Source organism: Balearica regulorum, chromosome Z (genome assembly GCF_011004875.1).
Source record: "Balearica regulorum gibbericeps isolate bBalReg1 chromosome Z, bBalReg1.pri, whole genome shotgun sequence".
Lineage (NCBI taxonomy): Eukaryota > Metazoa > Chordata > Aves > Gruiformes > Gruidae > Balearica > Balearica regulorum.
Window position 1 is genome coordinate 8372622 of NC_046220.1, and position 20729 is coordinate 8393350.

Consider the following 20729-nt stretch of genomic DNA (forward strand, 5'->3'; position numbering starts at 1 on the left):
ATGTAACCATAATACTCTTTACAAGAGAAATTTTCAAGCAATGTTTTACTATTCCAACTCACGTATACAAGAAGTTTATTAGCAAGCACTTTCTACAGGATCTTTCACAAGGCTTACAAGCCACCTTTTCAGTGAAGGTTATTTCCACTGTGCACAGCCATGCTCTCACGGGACCCAGGCTTCACAAGCAATTAGAACAGATGGCTGCCAGTATTTTCAGTGTAACCATGTTTTGTATCACTGCGGGTTGGTTATCCTGCCAAATGATACAGTTCCTTGATAAACTTACAGTGTTAAATATGTTCCATGATTGGGATGGTTGATGGAGAATACAGAGAGAAAAAGGAGAAGGAAAACTTACTGTTTAATATTCCACATCAGTGCAGATGTAGCCAGTTTCCTTATACTGTAAGTAATTCCAGAAGTTCTGTGTAATCATTTTAAAAAATTCTCTTACCAAGTCACTTCTCTTCCTTCCAAAATGAAGCACCCTCCTTACACCGTATCGTACTCCTCTCGCTCTACCTTCACCTCCACACATTCAAGAATACAGTGGAGTATAGCAGGGTTTAGTCTAACAATTCAGGAGCAGACTAACTCCTTTTCAGGACACTGTTTTATCCTTTAGAAATCAAAAGCTCCTCAACTGCCATCAGTTATCAGGATTTTACAGCTTTTTTGGGGGGGGGGACAGTGGGAACGGTTTGGTTTGAATTGTAAGCTCAAAAAAAATCCTCAATTATTGAACCTAGTTGCTGCAATCGTGTCATTTTCATTGTTTCAGGCACTGTTGAATTTTCACTTGGGTCATTTCTCCTGTGCGCCTCTCCCAGAGTGCTTCAGAGGCTGTTCCAAAGCCTTACAACCTGGCTATTCTGAACCTTCTTCTAGTCCCCAACTGTATCAAATCACAATCAAATTAATTTTAATTTATCATACAAGAATTATGAATGTCATTTATTAAACCCTGTCAGGAAGAGAACCAGCAGAGTTACTTTTGCACCAAATATCAATTGTTGTCCTTCATCCATTGCTCAATCCATTGCATAATCTGATCCAAATTTCTCTCTAGGTCTTCTGGGGTGTTGCTGGGTAACTGGTGTACAATTTCCTCTCTATATGACAACATAGCTTCCTCATAAAGCGTCTGAAAAATTTCACACTGAATGTTGTCTTGCAGCTTTTTCCCTTTGTAGCCCCTAGAAAAGAAGAACAATACCAAGAAACAGGCTTAGATATGCAGAGAACTATAAAGTATTCTACAGGGAATCAGTAATTTATACCCTAAAAAAATCTTTGATGAAATCACAAAACAGTACTTTACTCCTTATTTATTCCACTGACATACCTGCTTTCAAGTCTGTCATACAGAAATGAATTTTCCGTACGAAGTACAAATACTATATGAAACCATCGTTCAGGGAAAAAATCACAGCCATGATAATCGACAATAACTCCACCCTCACTCATTTTATCTTCTAGTTCATCAATTACCTCCAAAAGAAACAAAGATAGGCAAGTTTATCTGACATTACAGAAAGTCAAAATACAAAAATGGTAGGGTTTGAAGTTGGACTTACCCTGTCTTCATCCAAAATCGGACAATCATATTCCTCATCAAAACCTTCGTACAGTTCTCCTGCAGCAAAAATAGTTTGTGGAACTTTGTGAAGTAAGAGCAGTTATTAAAATTAGTTGTATTGTTATGTTTATTTCAGGTGGATGCAAACAAAGGACAGTGTTTGCAGCAAGGAACACTTTGTCTACAAATCTGTACGAGGACAAGTTTGTTATTTTTACCTGACACAAAGTACGCTACTGTTACATAAATGCTTTTTTAACTCATGCCACCAAAAACATTTCTGTTAAAAGAAATTCATTACCTTTTACTTTAATATATAATACATGCACTACCAGCACAGAGTTACACAAAGCAAAAATATCTCAAGTACTCTGACGGACTACTTTGTTAATATGGCCTACCTTCTTTTGCCATGTCACCCACATTAATATAGGTCATTCCCGCTCTTGATGCAAGTTCTTTTCCGAGTGTGGTTTTCCCAACACCCGGAGTACCTAAAGAGAAAAACCCATGTATACCGGTAAGAAAACAATATGCAAGTCCTCTTCAATTAACCTTCTAAGGAGTCAAAAAGGAAGCTTTTGTCAGTCAATGTTGACAAGTTCATATAAGAAAAAGGGGCAAAAGATGCACGATGAGAAAAAAAATCAAATATGAACAATGTCTAGAGATTAAAAAAAACCCCACACAACTACAAATAATTATCTCACTTTGTGTAGAAGTGTTATTCTAACCGGGATGATGCAAACCCAAACCTCATTTAAAACCCCTAATTAATATGAAAACCCCCCAAGTTTCCACGCAGAGCAGCCCGGCACCGGCTCCGCAGGGACCTCACGCCCCAAATGACTCCAGGCAGTGAACGGGGCTGTGGCCTCTCCCCGCGGGCCCGGCCCGAGCACCGCCACGCTCCCTGCCCGCACGCCCGGCAGCCCCGCCACTCCCAGCTTCGACCGGGCCAAGCGGACGGAATACCACTGGCATCCTCCCGCTTCGAGCCGTCCCGGGACCCGTCCCGCCGCTACCACCGCCCCGCACCGGTAAGCAAAACGTTCGGCCGCCTCATGCTGCCGCTCCGCGACGGCGGCCGCTGGTCGCCTAGGAGACACGTGCGCGGGGGCCTCCGACACCGCCGCCGCACGCCGATGGCGTCACCCGCCTTGCCCGCGGGCGGACGGGCGGGCAGGCGCGCGATGGGCAGCTAAGAGCCGCCGGAGCAGAAGGACCCCTCGGGAGCTCGGCGGTGCGGTGTGAGGGGGCTCGGCCCGGCCCGGCCCGGCTCACGGGGTTCCGCTGCCACCTCAGTCCGCCCGGGTGCTGCCTCGGCGCCGGCCGCCCCGGGAGCGGGGTTCTTCCCTCAGGCCCCGCGGTTGCAGTGGGGCCGCCCGGCGGATGGGCCCCGCCCGGGCTGAGGATGTCCGGAAGCTCCTCGGGAAGGCAGGCGGCGCCGGCGGAGGTAGGCCGCGGAGCGGGGGGACAGGGGCTCGGGGCGGGCTGCGGCCCAAAGTCTGCCCTGAGCGGGCTTTTTGCAGCTTCCGGGAAGAGTTCGGCGGCTCCGATTAGCAGTGTTTTTAGGCGTGATAATTACTCCTTGATCTTTCACTTGGCAGTTCCTCTTCAGTTGCATTTTTTAATATGTGTAAAGTGTTTATTTTCTTACTTATTGATGATCAGTGTGTAAAAAAGGAAACCCCTCACGCCGTCCTATCCGACCCACTGGTAAATATGCAAATTCAACTGAAAATAGCTTTTGTCAGAATAACGTTAAAAGATACCATGCAGAACAAAGCCTATTTCCCGGTTGCTAATGCCTTTCTCATATAGTCTCATGCTTGCTAATGGCCTGTTGTGTTAATTTGTAAGATGTGTAAACTGTGGAGTATACACAGACCTTTTTGGAGATGACGTGTCTATTCTCTTGCTCCCATTTTCATAGAAGTGTGTTTTGGCATGCAGCCTGTTAGAATTGCAATGCTAAAAGGTTATCGTGTGCTTGTCACACACAGACAGTGTGTGACCACTGTGAAATTATTTTGGAACCGTAGGTAGGCTGAAAAGTGGCTCTGGACTCTAAGTTTGTCCACCTGTCCTAGTAGGATAGTTCTCAAATCCAAAATTAAACATTAATGCTATTAGCAGTTTCACTGCTTGTCACTGTCAGACAGATTTCTGGTACATCTGTCTGATTCTAGATCAGTCCAAGTTTCCTCACACAGCAAACAAATAATAATACTTGATTTTATTCTGCTGCCTAAATAATTTTTTCTGTCTTCTGTTTCTAACTCTTCAACGCAAATGGCTGCATTGTAAATGTTAAAAAAAAAAAGAAAAAAAGCAACACATACTGAAAACTATACAGAGATAACATGAACATGACCTTAATCTAAAAATGATATAATTAAACTTATGCTATTTTAGCATTCTTATCTCTGTTTTAATTTTACTTCTTTAGTTTGAATGTGTGTTTGTAGAATTTTCAACTTCTTCTGCTTTGCCAGTTTGCTGCAAAATACTCTGTCACACTGTGTAAGATGTAGCTTTTTTAATGCCGAAGAAGCATGTAATCGGCACATTAAAAAACCATAAATGCCCTAGTATGCCTTTAAATGCTAATGAAGTTCTTTACATCTATGAGATATTCTTGTATACACTTGATAAAAATCTTGAATTTTCTAGAGACAATGGTACCAAATTAAGGGGAGGACAGTGCTACATTAATAGCGAAACATTTATATTTTACCAGGTAACAGATTGGTTGGCACGTTCATTTGATGACTTCTTTGGAAACACAAATATTTCTTCTAGTGCCGTTCCTGTGAAGCCACTAGAAGGCAAGTCTGGAAGAAACCGGCAGCAGAAGAAGAAAGACCTGTCTTCTGTGCCAGAAAGTAGCAAAACCAAAGTTCTGCCCAGAAAAAGAGCAAAGTTGTCTTCAGTGGATGTGCCTTGTAACAAGTCCAGACAAAACTGGAGCCAGTCTCAAGATGAGCCATGGGTAGATAGATACAAACCTGAAACTCAGGTATGAGAATTATTCTAAGTGCTAATGTAGTTGTAACATTGTGGTATAACATGTCGTTCTTATGTTCATAATCTGTATTGATCAGGTTCTAAGTATATTCTCTTTTATTAGAGCAGTGAAGTACTAGTTCCGTTTATGTACTGCCTGTATTTAAAATTTTAACAAGGTATTTATCTGTAGGAGATGCATTTTTCCCCAGGCTTCCTGACGAGATAAAGCTACTGATGAGATGTTGTTTCCTGTCCATCCACTCCTAAACTTTTGAACCTGTTACTGAATTTCAGCCAGATCTGACAGCTACAAGTACTAGGAAAATCCAGAGCTAAAGGAGAGAGAACTGAGTTAGTGCACTCATTATGGGAAAGATAAAAGAAATTATCTTGCAGTTAGCTGGTCTGTTAGCATGTTCACAGTACTTGACTAATTGCAGTTTGTGCTATCTCTTGCTTGCTTTATGCATCTGATAAAAAAAAAAAAAACCCAACCCCAAAATGGTTGTTTAAGGAAACAGGCTGAAATGTCATAAACATACATAACTGGAATATGCATGTACATGTCTGTTGATGTTTTAGCATATTTTCTGTTCTTGAATCTCATCATTACAGTCTTAGAAACCAAGAGGTGTATATATGCATTTCATATATTTTAATCTTGTTTTAGAGTGATCTTGCTGTGCAAAAGAAGAAAATTGAAGAAGTTGAAACCTGGTTAAAAACACACATATTTCAGAGGCAGCCAAAGCAGGTAATCTTGCTAAAATTTGCTGCTAGAGATATAAAACCGTACAAATGAGCTGGATGCAGTTTTATTTTAATTTCAGAGAAAAACCTTAACTTACAGGTAGTAACTATACATCTGTTGCATTATTAGAAATCCATTAAGAACACAGATTAGAGCTTGTACGTTTGTTTAAGGCTTATGCTGCTAAAGGTGGATTCTGGTTTTGCTCAGAAATACTATTTTCTAGCATCCATTCAGTTCATACCTCCTTAGTGTGTGCCTGTACAGCATTTTATCTCTCACAGATTAATTTTAAGTATTTTGGCAGATTTCCAGTTGCACTGACTTGAGGTACTAGGACATTTTTAACCTCTTGCTTGATAAGAGGCATTCTTATACACATGCATCATTTACCAGCCTTGTCTACTATTTTTCAGACCTGATTCTCCAGTTCAGTATGTATTATGTTGGTAGTCTACATGGTGTGCAGTTAACAGATACATTAAAAACTGAGCGCAAGTCTTTTGGAGTTCTGGTCTAGCTCTATCAATTACACAAAATATTTAAGTATTCTGATATACTTGTTAACTCAGTTTTTACTGGGAGGAGAGAATCATTACCAGAGAAACCATAGAAGAAATTCAGCCAATATTCATCTTCATGTTTGGGACTTTTCATTTTTTTTTTTTCTTGTGACAGGGTGGCTCTGTTTTACTGCTAACTGGTCCTCCTGGTTGTGGAAAGACTGCAACTATACAAATATTAGCAAAAGAACTTGGCATTCAGGTGCAAGAATGGACCAATCCAATATCTTTAGATTTTACAAAAGAAGACTTAAGAAATATGTTTGGCCATGGTAAGTATTTTGATTTTTTTTCTTTTCTTTTTTTTTTCTTCCCGTTGCTTTTGTGATTTTTGTATTCTGTATTTTTTTTCTTTTGTGTCTCTGTCACATATGAAGTCAGATCCACATCCATATAAGCTAGATCCTTAGTGTTACTAAGAATCTCTTTTGCTTTTATCTGAAAAGGGATTTAGGTTTTTTTACAGTGTTTACTGCAAAATAATTTGCAGTTTGAATCAGTATAAAGAGCTACGTAATAGCCTGGATATCATTTGAGCCAATTAAATAAAAATAGGTAAGTCTGTATTTGTCTGTGTCCTCAATTGAATTCTACCCGTTAAAAATTCTATTTGTAATGTGTTTGGGAAAGGGCTTGGCTGGTTTTCAATGGCTACTGTCAGAAAATAGCATGGATGGGTATTAGTTCTTGTGGGTATTTGTATTCTACTTGGTATAATATAGAACACATTTTTAATTAGTTTTCTTTTTCAGACTCAAATTTTCATACATTTCCGAGTCAGGCCCAAGCAGCTCTCTTTCAAGATTTTCTACTAAGAGCAAATAAGTATAACAAACTTCAGATGCTTGGGGAGTCCTCAGAAAATGATAAAAAGCTTGTTCTTGTTGAGGTAAGTGAAAACTTGTGAAATCTTGTTTTGAAAACAATACCTTTTATAATAACATTGACATGCTAACTAGCTTCGGTTGGTGGACTGGTGTTGCCAGAAGTTAGTCTGCTTTACTGCAGATGAGTTCTTTATTACTTTTTGAGTCTCTACAGCAGGCTAGAACCAAACTCTACCTGTAGTTAAACTATATAAGATAATAGTCAGAATTTGGAGACTTGTTTGAGTACAGAAACAAGTAACAGAAAATCAAAAAGTAGATCAAAGCAATATTGAAAAGTCATACCCATGTTTCTATCTGATTAGCTTTCTAGCAATATATATGTGTATAAACAGGAAGAAGGACCCCCCCACACACTATTCTTGTTACTTAAGGACACAGGAGAGCGTAGAAGATAATGTGAGAATTAGTACAATCAGAAAGGATTTGAAATTTAGCATTCCCTGGTGTTACGTGGGCAGGAGGGGGTTGTTTAGGGCAGAGATGTGAACTCTGAGGGTTTGTAAGCCGTAACGGGAGGTACAGGAGAAGACTTTATTTTTACTTATTCAGGAGTGTATTTCAGTAGCATTTTATTTCTAAGCTTTTCAGGTTTTTTTTCCTGACAGAGGAATTTTGTGATAGTTGAGTTATCTGTAAACTTTCAAGAAAAAGAATAGATGAGATAAAAACTGTAGCTGAGTTATGTGATGTATTGTAGAATTGAGAAGAGCATAGTTTACTTTCTCTTCATGAAGTCACTTCCTTGTGTAGTTCCTCTCATATCTCAAGTAGTACATCCTGCCCTCTTCCTCAGTGAAGCTGCTACCTTGAGTGTTTATCTTCTGAGTAAAACTCATGATTGTAGGCAGTGTAATCACCCAAAGCTGTTTCTTAGGAAACAATGACAGAAAGAAAAATGTTTCTTTTTAGAGATTTTTTTTTTCCCATAATAAAGAAATGCTATGCTTTGGGGTTTTTTTTCCTTTGACACCCCCCCCCCCCCCGATTATCTTCAGTGTTAGCTTTAAATTAAATTTGAATGTGGCTAACTAACTAGGAAGAAAAAATGTGTAGCAATGTGGTGTGCTATAACTGTCTGTAGGAGAGAGTATTTAAATCTGAATATCATGACAGCAGTTCATTTGTTTTGAATAGGACATACCTAACCAATTCTATCGAGACCCCAGCAGTCTGCATGAAATTCTCAGGTGAGTTGCAAATAAGATTTTAGTTATTAGCTTTAGCCACTTGCAGTTAACTGGAGTTTGATTCTTGTTATATTTGCTTATTTTTCAATTTAGGAGATTTGTTCGTACAAGTAGATGTCCCATTATATTTATAATCTCAGATAACTTCAGTGGAGACAGCAACCAGAGGTTACTATTCCCAATGGAAGTTCTAGAGGAGTTGTGTATATCCAATATTAGGTAAGATCCTTTTATCTCATTAAAACTTGATTGAAATGAATGAGAAGTCAGAAACTAATTAATTTTTTTTAAATGAAATTCAACAGTTTCAAGCCTGTTGCACCAACAAATATGATGAAAGTTCTTAATCGAATAGCTGCAACAGAAGCTAGTATGGTAAGTTGTCAAAACTGGTAACTTCTGTGCAGTGCTAGGATGAAAAGATTTCAGACTTTTGTATCTGAAATATGTTATTTATATTTGTTATTGTATTTGTTTGATCTTTAATAGCAGACCCCTGCACGTCCCAAAAAACCCCACCAGTCTTCTCCAACAGAAAACAAGGAACAAACTGGAAAGATGTCTTGTTTTTAAAATCAGTTCTACTTGATCCTTGTTCTAAGTCTTCAAAGTTACTTCTGAAAATTCTTCTGCCTATTACAGAAGATATATATATAAAATGAAACAAATAATAGGAATAAAAGTAATTTTCATTCCAGCAAGGCCAGAAGAGGTCATGAATGTAAATCCTGTGTTATTCCTGAACTGGTTTGATTAGAACCAAGTCTAATATTGAGTGACACCTTGCAAAGAATTATGTGCATTATTGTCTTTAATATTGCTATATAAAAGGTGGCAACATGCTTAAATGGATTAAATGTTTTAAAGTTAGGTGTATTACATGGTTTTAGCACATGGTGGGTGCTCATGTAGTCTCTTGATGGTGTGTATCAGAGGTGGGTCCCCACTGCCAGAATGATATTAAAATACTCCTTTTTCCTTCTTTTTCTTATTACTTTGAATGTTGCTTTTCCTTGTAGAACAGAGAAAAGAATTATGCTCTTGACAGAACTTCTCTGGAGTTGCTCTGCAAAGGTTGTTCAGGTGATATAAGAAGTGCAATAAACAGTCTTCAGTTTTCTTTTATGAAAGGTAAATAACTATGGTTTTGTTAAGTGAATGACATTTTGACCATTTCTGCTCTGAAGGTATTCTGTTCATTGTTGCAGCACGGCTAGGTGAGGTGTGCAAAATATTTTTGACATGCTGCTCTGGAGCAGGGATTAAAGACACAAAGTTTTGTGTATTTGTGAGGTTTTTGGTTTTTTTAAAGCTGAAAGTGTTTAATTTCATGGGTTATATGTAGTCTTAAAACTGAGTAGTATCTACATGTATGTTGATGTAATTTAATGAAATGCCCTCATTTCTTGGTATCTTTGCTACTGGTGTGTGTTAACTGATCAAAGCTTTTATGATGCATCCCTTAATTGGAAAGGGATATTTTCATTGCTTGGTTCTTTATACTTCTGTATGTCCTTATCTCTACCCTTAAAGCATTTCTCAAATAGCTCATTGACTTTGTATACAGCATTTCTGTAATGATTGATTTTGCCTGGGAGTTCCTACAGCTGTTCGTAAATTGAAAAGCTATGAGGTTGCATGACCTACTGTGAATTTATTGAGTGTATTATAGAATAACTTTGAAGTTCAGTGTTTTAGTAGTCTTCAAAATACTTGCTTGGACAATGCTCAAATCAGACCTAGTTTAGAATTATTTTAAATGTTTAACAACATAATTTTAAATGTTTAACAACATAAAACAAGAGACTCGCTGTTATGTCTTTAATAAGCATTGGAAGTCAATAATTGTTAAGATACCAATGTATGTGAGTTACAGAATCTATTGTTTTTAAAAGTAATACTCTGGCATGCATAGTTCATTCTAAGAACTGTCAGATGGTGCCAGCATTTATATTCAACCTAGAAATAAGGAAGTGAATTCAACAGTTGTCTATTGTATGTTGTAAAGCCAGCAATGCTCTTGTTGCTTTTACTCATTTTCTCTCCCATTCACCTTGCAAATAGAAAAATGTGCTTATGGAATACAGGATTAAACATAGTTTCAAGTCCTTGTTGTAAGAGGTAATGTTGTAGTTTGAGTTTTAGAGTGTATTGAAATTAACCTAGCTGTGTTTGTTAAATTACATGGGAGAAGGAAGGAGGGAGTCATGTTTCTAGCTTTAACTTGCAAACGTGGAAACTAAATTCTTCTGATGTTGTCTTCTAGTATACTGAGTTTGTATTGTTCTGTGTTAATCAGAAAAATAAAATTCCTCTCAGTAAAACCGCTTTTATGATAATGCCATGAAGTTAATAATTAGTAGGTTGGGGATAACTGAGAATAGTTTGCAGTAGCTCACTACTGGATGCTAAGTAGCTTCTACATATTGTAGAAAATATTAATAGTCTTAAAATGACCAGTTTGTGTATTTTTGAAAAAAATTACCTTGGAAATGTAAAAACATGAGAGTTATAAAGAGAACTTGGGAGAAAACAAAGGCACATGGCTTGACAGCTTGTGTACATGACATCTCAGAATCATGTACTCAAGTCATAACACACTGAGCATTCTCTTCTCGTGTTTTCTTTAGCAAATTGAGAAGAGCTGCCTTCATGTTGAATATAATTTTTTTTAGTTGTTCAGGTATTTCAGTTAGGTAAATGACACTTTGTCATTTACAAAGTGACATTTTGTAGATTTTGGAGACACCTCACCTCCTCATTGATCTCCTGAGAATGCAGTATTAGGTTTTAGATTTATGTATTTTCTTCCTTCACTTGTGTATATGTGAAACACAAGCAATACATTCATTCTGTAGTAGTATTAATGGGTAAAATGGATTCATGGCAATTGTGGGAGAAAAGAAGGATAACTACTTGAAGGATAAGTTTTCTTAGCTCTATAAGGATCATTCACCTGCCACTAAATCAAATTGTGGATGAAAATTTTTGAGTTTTAAATTAGAGCAGAAGAAGGGTTTTATTCCCTGGAGCTCAAAACGTTGTGGAAATTAGTAGGCTGTTGGAAGAATCACTTAAATGAATGCTGCCTTATATTTCAGTGAGGGTATTATACAGATAATGCAAATAGAACATAAATTGATAAGTGAACAGCATGTAACTGAAATATAATTTACATATATTTGTACTTGCACTTTATAAAGAAAAATTTTTTAAGAAAGACAAGTTGGAGGTGCATTAGAACTAGAATCAATAAGCAAGAATGCTAGCTTTTTTTAAAGACACATTTATTATTCAAAAAGTACTTGGCACCTTAGCTGTGGCTTAAGGGATAGAAGTGGAATGAAGCATGCTAGTTTAGGTGACTGGGTTGTCTTCCTAATAAATGAGTTTTCTCTTAGCGCCTCATTTATATAACCTTTTCTGTTCTTTTTATTTGTTTAGAACATTAGCAGTAGCAATATAATAAAAAACTTTTTTTGGATTCATGTACTTTATCCTGATTTTATTTTTGCTTTTATTGATAGACTGTTCATTGGAGAAGGAGTTTTGGTCAAGGAAGAAAAAGAGCTCCGCACTAAAATGTGAAACAGCAGTATCTAAAGTAGGAAAGAAAAGTAAATCTGATACTTCAGAACACCAGGAAATACAAGCTATTGGTGGCAAAGATGCTTCTATCTTTCTTTTCCATGCTCTGGGGAAAATAATTTACTCCAAAAGTAAGAAAACTTTGACTTATTCTTCCTTTCAATGATCAAAGCCTGTCAGGTGCTAATAGCTAGATTTGCTAAAGTACGGCTTAGGGTGACCTCTAATTCGCAGGTTTGGTCATTGATAATGGTATAAAACCAGGAATAACAGTTTGTGGCAATTGAGACTGCAGCTGTCTGAATCTAATGGGTAAATAAACGTTTTATTAAGATGTACTACATGTATGCAATAAAATGACATAACTGTAGTTGCATTAGGTCCACATGCTGTCACGTGCATAAAGCTAGATAGATAGCCAGCACGTTTGTTACTTTGCACAAACGCAAATTTTGCTTTTTTGCAGAATTATACATTGTTGTACAGTTATGTTCTGTACTTGTCTCTATTCCTAAAGGTTACAGAACAGCCCTGCAGTCTCGTAGCTACTACCTCCCTTATTTGTGTGTCTGCTATCTTTTCCTCCCTACTTTTTATGTCAACTCCTTGTTTTCCTTTAACAGACACATATGCTCTCTCCTTTCTGACCTGAAAACCCCTTCTATTTCTGTCATACCTTGTCTCCCTTTCCACCTCCAAAATACTTTCCACCTTACTACAACTGAAAGCTCTACTTCTTACACACTCAGGTTCTGTAAATTTATAGAACCTATCTGTTCCCTGTGTATGGTTATAGTACTATATTTTTAACACTTAAAAAAACTGTACTTCATAAGCATTTGGTACTTATTAAATGAGTTCTATCTGCACTTAGCTAAATCAGGATCCACAATGCCACTGGATTTCCACGTTTTGGTAATAATTCACAATATTGATTCCAAAATCAACTAAGTGAAAATAGTGATATGAGGGAACATGAAAATAATTAGATGAAATTTGTCATACGAAGTGTAATGCAACTAATTGCATGTTGTTGACTATATGATATTGACTATATAATTAAGTACTTACGCCTGCATCAGGAGTTTTCTGGGGACTGGAAATGGTGTAATCTAGTTGCTGGTAGAGTTGACAGTTGCTAAAAATGGTGCTCAATATATGAGAAAACTACTATTCACGCAGTTACGCATCTCTGTTCTTGGTCCTATTTAATTTTTATTCTGATTTTGACTATTTAATCTGAAATGTGTGTCTTTTTTGATTATGCGCAGAAATGTAACAACATTTCTGATACTAAAACTAAAGATTGTAAAATTCTTCGTAGGAGAACCAGTGTCAGAATCAGAATTTCCTCAGCTGCTGCCTGCTCACTTATCAGAATACCGTCGAGACACCTTGCTTATTCAGCCTGAGGTACATCTGCAATAACTACTTGATTCCAGTGTGGTTTGAAAAAAAACCCAAACAAAACCAGACAAAAAGTGATTGATGCAAGTTCTCAAGCACAGTGTTTTTATCACTGATCTTGATATATATATAGATATATATAGATATATATATATGTATTCGGTCTGCCTAAGTTACAGAGTAATTAATCTGGAAGGGACCTCTGGAGGCTAACTTCAAAGATAGATTAGGTTCCCAGGCTCCTGATCAGTTGACTTTTGAGTCTCTCCAGGGATAGAGATTCTCTCACTTCACTGACCAACTTGTGGTGGAAGGTGGACTTTCCCTTGCTGCAGCCTGTGATTGTTATCGCTCATTCTTTTGCTGTGCATTGCAAATAGGAGTCTGAGTTCATCTTTCCGTTACCTCCTATTAAGAGAGTTGAAGACAGCGATGGCTTCTGTCCCTCCATCCCCACCATTAGCCTTCCTGGGAGCAAACCAACTCACATTTTGTATATAAGCATCACTTCATAGGTCATGTGTGCCAGTTTCCTAATCATGTAAATGTATCATTGCTTTTATAGGATGCTTTTCCTTAAATGCTGTGTAAAACTTTTTTTTTTTTCCTCTCTAATAGGATATTGTGGAAAAATCGCATATGTCTGGAAGCATGTTTAATTTATACCTTCACCAGAACTATGTAGACTTTTTTTCTGATATCGATGATGTAGTGAGAGCCAGTGAATATTTGAGCAGCGCTGATGTCCTTTGTAGTGATTGGAGTGTAAGTGTCATCTTTTTATACGCACATGCTTTTTTAATACTCTGACATTGAGCTTCTAAATTTTTCTCTGAAGTGTTTATGAATGGTAGAAAGCAATTTTCTTAAAGTTGATGAGAATTAAGCTCTATCACTTCAAACTTACAGTATAGGTGACTGACTTTTTAATAAATGCTAAAGTACATCAACTATAGAAGAGATGCAAGTCCAACTTTTTGTCCAACTTCTGTCAGTATTTTATCATAGTGGAGTGTAGTGTTTGTAAAATATTCTACAAAGTATTTTTAAGTAGAACGCATTTATGCAAAAATGTGTTGGAGACTGTGTGCCTTTTCCCTGAAGTAATTGAGCTAGTTTTTTCTTTCAGCCGCATTGAGTAGGAAGTTTCACATTAATCTAAACATATTCTGGGCATGTAATGTCACTGCAATTACAGAGTGCGTTTTAGTTCAAATGAGACACACTGTACAGAGACCTTGAGTTCACATACTGCCTGACTTCTCTCTTAGACACGGCTTGTGATGGAAAAATACAGTGCATCAGTGGCTACCCGAGGGGTGATACATTCAAATACATCCAGAGCCTTTGCCCACCAACAAGGAGGGATGGGGTTCCGGCCTTTACATAAACCCCAGTGGTTCTTTATCAATAAAAAGGTAAATACTTGATTTTTTTTTTTTTTTTTGGTTGGTTGGTTTTTTGGTAAGTTATGGCAATTGAGTGCTATAGGTGAGACTTGCTCACAGTGCTAAATTTTTCAAATATCCTATTTTGATATAATTTACTTCTGAAAAGCAGTTGCTTGAAGAATTACATTGGTATTATTCTTTTAATGGAAAAGTAAATTGGAGACCTCTGACAAAGTCTGATTCCTGTGTCCAAGTCGGCGTACTGCTGGGAGAGTCTTAATCCCAAGTTAATGGAGACACAATCAGTTTTGAAATACTGTGAAGTGTTCCTAAAAGTTTAAGTTTCTATGCAGTTTAAATCACATTAAACTGTTGTGTAAATTTAACAAATTACTGCTGTTATGTTTTATGTGTTCATCAGAAATTAGCTTGTTCATGAGATACCAAAGGTCTTGGCAATTGTTTACATTGGAACTAATACTTCCCTTGCTGTATCTGGCAAAAAATATTGGCCTGGATGGGTGGACAATTCTATAATCAAGAGATAATATTTTCTGAAAACTTTAATGCCCAGCAAAAGGCAAAAATGAAGGACTTGACCATTTTTATGATCTGTATATGTTAACTCTATAACTGCTTGTATTTTTTTCTGGTCTCATTTTTCAGTAGCTGGCATGTAGTCATCCAGCAGGCAAGAAGAAAGTCTGTCTTTTATACAGAGTATCAATGTTAATAATGATTTTCCAGGTTTTTTACTTGTGTTTATTTTCCCCCAACTCTTACAGTATCAAGAAAACTGCCATGCTGCAAAATCTCTCTTTTCGAGCTTCTGTTTACCACCTGAGTGTCTTCAGACAGAGCTATTGCCTTATCTTGCTATGTTAGCAAATCCAATGAGAAACCAAGGTAAGATGGGTGTAACTCTTGATCTTGGACTCTTTTTTTAATTAAAGCATACTGACAAATTTTGTAACCCAAAACGTCAATGCTATCTGTGCTTTTGCCTCAGTTAAAAAAATACTTATGGTAAATGCACATAGCTGGTATCTAAAAATGTTTCTAGTAACATAGCCAAAATTAAAACTGTCCTGTTATGTTTGAAACAACACCAAGAACATTTTTAAAACTTATGTAACTGAAAGAATTAAAATAAGTATCTCTCTTGGCAGAAGTGAGGTGTATACAATGCTTTATAAATGCGTAAGATGGGGTCTTCATGTTGGAGTATTTGAAGTCATTCTTCCCTTTTTTTTTTTACTGCGTGGATTTCTGGTATCTGTGTACTTTTGAAGTTCATCAGGTTGCCCTCTCACTTGGTCTCTTAAGGTCCTTGCACGTTTTTTGTGTCTGCCCACATCCTTACTAGCTGGTCTAACTGGGTGGCATCGGCAAACTTGCTCATCTCACTCTTCACTCCCTTTTTTCACAGGGTTACATTTAAGCATGTACTGGATAGCCCAGGTCCTAGCACAGATCTTTGCAGAACTGTATTGGCAATGTTTTTCCATTGCAAGAGTTAACCGTTATCTCATAGCCCTCTCCACGTTTCCTATTCATTAATTATTTATCAGACTTTACAATGTTTTCTTAAGCTTAAGGCTTCTTTTAAAATACTTTAGTAGAGGATCTGGTGAGAAGACTTTTGGAAACCTAGTAGGCAATATGAACTCGATCTTCATTGCTTACTGATCCCTTTCCAGTAACATCAACAGACTCAAAAGGCTTTAAAAAACCTTTCCCAGATAAAGTAAACAAAATCCAAGTTTGTGGTGTATTAAAAAAACTGTGTCACCTGAGGTAATCCAAGAACGGACAGTTCATGCAGAAAAATTAATTTTTGGATGACGTACCATACAAAGTTACTGTTTAGACAGCTGGGTCGCTTATGGTATGTTAATTACTTCTAATAAAAGGCATCATGTCTTAACTAAGGCCTTGCCATCAGGATCAATTAATTTTGTAGGCTATGGAATAATAATTGTACGTCATAAATACACAGTTGATGAATGTCAGGGGTTCTTTCATGTGTAGGCAATCTGTAAATATGGTAATGTGGTAAACAGTTTGGAAAAAAATACACATGCACAGTGTTTTGGTATCCAAAATATCCAAATATATACAGGAATACTTGACTAAACTTATGAATTATTTACTTATCAGAATGTTTAATTGTATGTTCCTTATGATCTACCCAATATGATTCTGTTGATTCTTTGTTCTTAGCTCAGATTGCTTTTATCCAAGACGTTGGGAGGCTACCGCTGAAAAGACATTTTGGGAGGTAAACTTGACTTCTGTCTTTTCTTAAAGAAAGTAAGACTTTCTTTCTTTCTGAATATATTGAGGAAAAGAATCCTCTCATAGAGAAACATCTTGAATGTTCATCTATGATGTGACATTTTCCCTCACCTGCAGCATGATAATTTTATATTTTGCCTGTTAAAACTTTTTCCATTTCAAGGCTATTTATCATTGCAGTGTTAGGAAGTAACATTTTTACTATAGTCTTGCTTTTAATCCTTGTTAAGCTTTCTTTTCCATTGTACCAAATATTAGCTCTGTCCTAGACATTATCTGTATTTCTCCAGTGCATGATCTGAATAATTTTTTTCACAACAGAAACATTTACATGAGAGTAAGACTGAATTGATTTAAAGAGTATAGTGTGTTTTGCCTGTTGTTTATCATGACATAAAATACTTTTTAATAGAACATTCTCTTGTTCACATGTGTGTTGGTTAGAGGTATAAGAAAGAAAGTATAATGGAGAATTACCCTTATTTCCTTTGAAACAGTGTATATCTATGGAACTATAAGATACTTTAATGAGTGCCTCCTCTGAAATTAGATAGCAGTACTGCTTTTTATTTTGTGGAATTTTTGCCTTAGAGTAAACCTTTGTTTAGAATGCATTTTTTAAATAAAACTATAGCCACTGAAGTTCCTCTGTCTTAGATATTAAATACTGAAAAAAATACTTTTGATTGCAACTGCAAGACTGTAGTGCTCTACTTACAGATTGTGTAGTGCTCGTGGGGTGACGTGGCATGACATGTTATATTGTGACTCTAATGAGCCTTCTGAATCATAGGCATAATTTATACTAGGGCCTCAGTTACATTTCTATAACTTTAGTAATCTCTGAAATAAAAAAAAGTTGTAATTGCATCTTTTTCTCGTAAGGGATCGAGATCAAAGTTAGCTGGAATAAGACCAACTCTTCCATCTCTTAACCAAGAGAGAGAGTTTGTTAGGGCGTCTGACAAAGTATATCATATTTATCACTGTGGTGTTGCTGTCTGAGTTTATGAAATACTGGTGTGTAAGGTAAAGGCTGTATTACCCAAGAACCACCCTGTTCCCCAACAGTGGTATTAAAAGCCATTTTGCTTGCTAGTCATGAAGAAAGGAAAGTGTCCCTAACTAGTATATTTCTTTGCAATCTCCCTACTCTAAGCCAAAATGTTTGTAAGTTTACAAATTAATTGTAGACTTTGTTATGCCATTACTTTTGTCTGCAGCATACCTTTAAATATTGATAAAGGTTTTGAATCTGCAGGAATAAGTGTGTGTCATTTAGAGTTTTATCTGAGGGGTAGCTTTCTCCTGAAAACATGGTAATCCTTCATTTTTTCACCATTTTGGAAAGGAAGTTTGAGGAACAGATATTTTAGTAAGCATTTGCTTCCTTCAGGAATCCTAATTGAAAATAATTTAATTTGTGTTATTAAGCAGTCCTTAAAATAACCTCTGTGCAGCTGTTGCAATGGGAATAAGACTATTTTATTTGTTTCCTGTTATATTTATTAATGGAATGGGAATGGTACTGTAGTAAGAAAACTGTCATCAAGGAGAGTGCATGGTATTTGATCAGCTGGAATTGGTGTCAGGATGAGTTTTTGTTAGTATCTGTGTAAGTTTTCATTATTCCCATGTAAAGTGGGAAAAATAATAAAGGAACATTAGTAACCTACTGATATAGAGATACTAGAAAGTTTGAGAAGTGCAAATAGTAAAAGAAATTATAAAATATAGAAAGATTTCCTTTCCACTCTTTATTTGCCTGTTTCAAGTTCAGTTGCTCCCTGTTCTAAAGGATTTAAGTTTTACTTGGAAAGGGTCTAGTGTATCATGGGCTGTTGTTTGTAAGTTGTTAGCAGTTCATGTACCTGAGGAAAACAAAGCAAAACTACTGTTGCCATAAGGAAGAAACTTCAAACAATGGTGGGTACTGGAAAGTGATGGAGTACAAACACGATCTGGTGTTTTGCTGTTGCTGTTGGTTTGAGGGTATGTAGCACAGTCTTTTCCCCGAGAGGAACTCCAGTGTCTTCTGTAGGCTATCGTGTAAGCTAGATGGGGTTGAGTTCTGGGCACAAGTATCTCTACCTGGAAGACGTGTGCAGAACTGTAAAAACATAATACAGAAGGTAGTGATGTAAGCACAGAATGTGAGTAGCTTGAATTAACTGTGATCAATGGAGACTATTACTATCAGAAAATGTGAAATCCTTAAGCACCAGCGAAGAAGGGTGAGTGACCCGTGTGGTACATGGGTAGTCTTTCCTATTGCAGCATCTCTGTGAGAGAGCAGGAAATGTTCTGTTGCTTGTTGGGGTGGGTTTTTTTCCTCTTTTTATCTTTTTCTCTCTCTTTTTCCCTCTCTCTCTCTTTTTCCCTCTCTCTCTCTTTTTCCCTCTCTCTCTTTTGTAGTAACTTACTGTTGCAGTGATAATTTTACAGGTTAAAGCTTGAAACACTCACTGACAAAGATCCTGGGATACCAGCCATATTTGTTAGCTCTGAGGAGGACTGTACTGATGTGCATGCTGTGGAGATAGCTGTACAGATGGAGAAAACCAGGATGAATGAGAATGAACTGGACGGATTCCCTCTCTCTTCTAGCCAATGCAGTGGAACTGAACTACCTTGCAGTCAGCCTCAGCCTGTTGCAGCTCAAGCAATCATGGAGGAAGATGAATTAAAAATAGAGGAATATGATAGTGACTGAGTACAACAAAATATCAACCAGTGACTTGCCTGAGTAGGTTAATATGCTACAAAGGGCTTTGCTAAAGAGAGTAGTCTGCACAAAAGTACTGCTTTAACTATTAGTTGAAGCTAGGGGGCCACGTCTAAACCTGCCATGTCAGCATTGAGACAGCTCTCCTCAGCTTCCTCTTAACTTTGCGGGATCAGACCTGGCTGAATAATAAATGACAAGCTCTTCCCTGCCTCTCCTGAGCCATGAAATCATCTATATTGATAAAAAGAGTATAATAAATGACTGAAATTAGTTTGAAAGAGACTGTAGATAAGTAGTGTCACTCTTAAGTTATTTTTATTTTTTACACATTTTAATTTACTTTGCAACTGTACAGTATGTTTCCTGAGTACACATTTGATAAGTTGTCAGCATTTGAAGGTTTTATTAAAATTTTTACCTTCAAAAAAAATTGCTGTTTGTAAGCTTGGCCCTACTGAAAGAAGAGATTGAAGTGTATGTGTAAAAAGTTTGATATCCCATACTGTTGATGTAAATAAAACTACTGTATTAATACTGTTTTGTATTCTGCCACAGATTTTTATGTGTTTGGAAATTGAACATGTGTTGACAACAGACTACTTTGGATTCCTTTTTGAAAGATATTTTCATAACTTATGCAGGGTAAAATGTAACAATCAAGCATAAGTCCTTCTCGTTCTTTATATTTTGTAGGAAGTTAATGGTGTAGTATGCAGTTTTTCTCCTTAACTTGCAGTTGTGCTGGGGGGAGAGATAATCCTGGGTTTGGCAACTGACATGTGAGAAGTGTGTTGTGATTGGATAGACCATTTAATACTTCGCTGTTTCTCTGTAACTGAAATTGGGCCATGCAAATCAATCTAGTACATTGCTGTGGTTAGTGATAGCATAGCAATAGGAAAAAAACTCAAACCAACCAACTTTGAATGTGTAATATGTGTTTGCGTTTCTGTATTGCTTACATCCAAAGTTTAGTAGAAGAAAATACATATTTATCCATGATAATTGTGGAATTAATGCTGCTATTAAAGTGTCCAGATTTGTTCTCTCTCAAGGGACAGATGTAGTCGTTACAGCTGTTTAATTTTGAAGAGGGAAATTCTTAAATTCTGTTACAGCTATACTCATTACAGCAAAGTCAAAATGCTTTTGGCTCTTGATGCCCCTTAACTCCTTTCTTCCATATGCATAAACCAATGTGCATAAGCAGTTGCAGGTGAATGCTGAGCTGTGATGTTTTAGGGGGAAAGTCCAACTTCCACCGTGGGTCTAATTCTACTTACTCTGACATCAGTAACAAACCAACAAAAATGAGAGTGATGGTGAGTGCTT

The 20729-nt window shown here is 37.0% G+C and overlaps 2 protein-coding genes across 5 annotated transcripts; one reads left to right on the forward strand and one right to left on the reverse strand.

Annotated features, from left to right (window-relative positions):
- Positions 1 to 17: 17 nt before the first annotated feature.
- On the reverse strand, positions 18 to 2767 carry AK6 (adenylate kinase 6). Of its 3 annotated transcripts, none has more exons than XM_075739619.1 (5): positions 2621 to 2767; positions 1984 to 2076; positions 1581 to 1639; positions 1349 to 1494; positions 18 to 1199 (listed from the first exon to the last, which is right to left on the reverse strand). In XM_075739619.1, exons 1-5 carry the CDS (start codon positions 2646 to 2648, stop codon positions 1010 to 1012), a joined length of 516 nt encoding a protein of 171 aa, XP_075595734.1. In that variant the 5' UTR covers positions 2649 to 2767; the 3' UTR covers positions 18 to 1009. The 3 variants fall into 3 exon arrangements, with proteins under 3 accessions (XP_075595734.1, XP_075595732.1, XP_075595731.1); XM_075739617.1 differs by having other exon boundaries at positions 924 to 1199; positions 2558 to 2653; XM_075739616.1 differs by having other exon boundaries at positions 924 to 1199; positions 2506 to 2634.
- Positions 2768 to 2791: 24 nt separating this feature from the next.
- Positions 2792 to 20448, forward strand: RAD17 (RAD17 checkpoint clamp loader component). Of its 2 annotated transcripts, none has more exons than XM_075739614.1 (16): positions 2792 to 3038; positions 4326 to 4604; positions 5265 to 5348; positions 6024 to 6180; positions 6661 to 6797; positions 7933 to 7985; positions 8079 to 8204; positions 8291 to 8360; positions 9005 to 9116; positions 11513 to 11704; positions 12898 to 12986; positions 13599 to 13745; positions 14252 to 14398; positions 15157 to 15277; positions 16595 to 16652; positions 19115 to 20414. In XM_075739614.1, the coding sequence occupies exons 1-16, from the start codon at positions 2997 to 2999 to the stop codon at positions 19380 to 19382; spliced, it is 2082 nt and encodes a 693-aa protein (XP_075595729.1). In that variant the 5' UTR covers positions 2792 to 2996; the 3' UTR covers positions 19383 to 20414. The 2 variants fall into 2 exon arrangements, with proteins under 2 accessions (XP_075595729.1, XP_075595730.1); XM_075739615.1 differs by having other exon boundaries at positions 2802 to 3038; positions 4388 to 4604; positions 19115 to 20448.
- Positions 20449 to 20729: the final 281 nt, after the last annotated feature.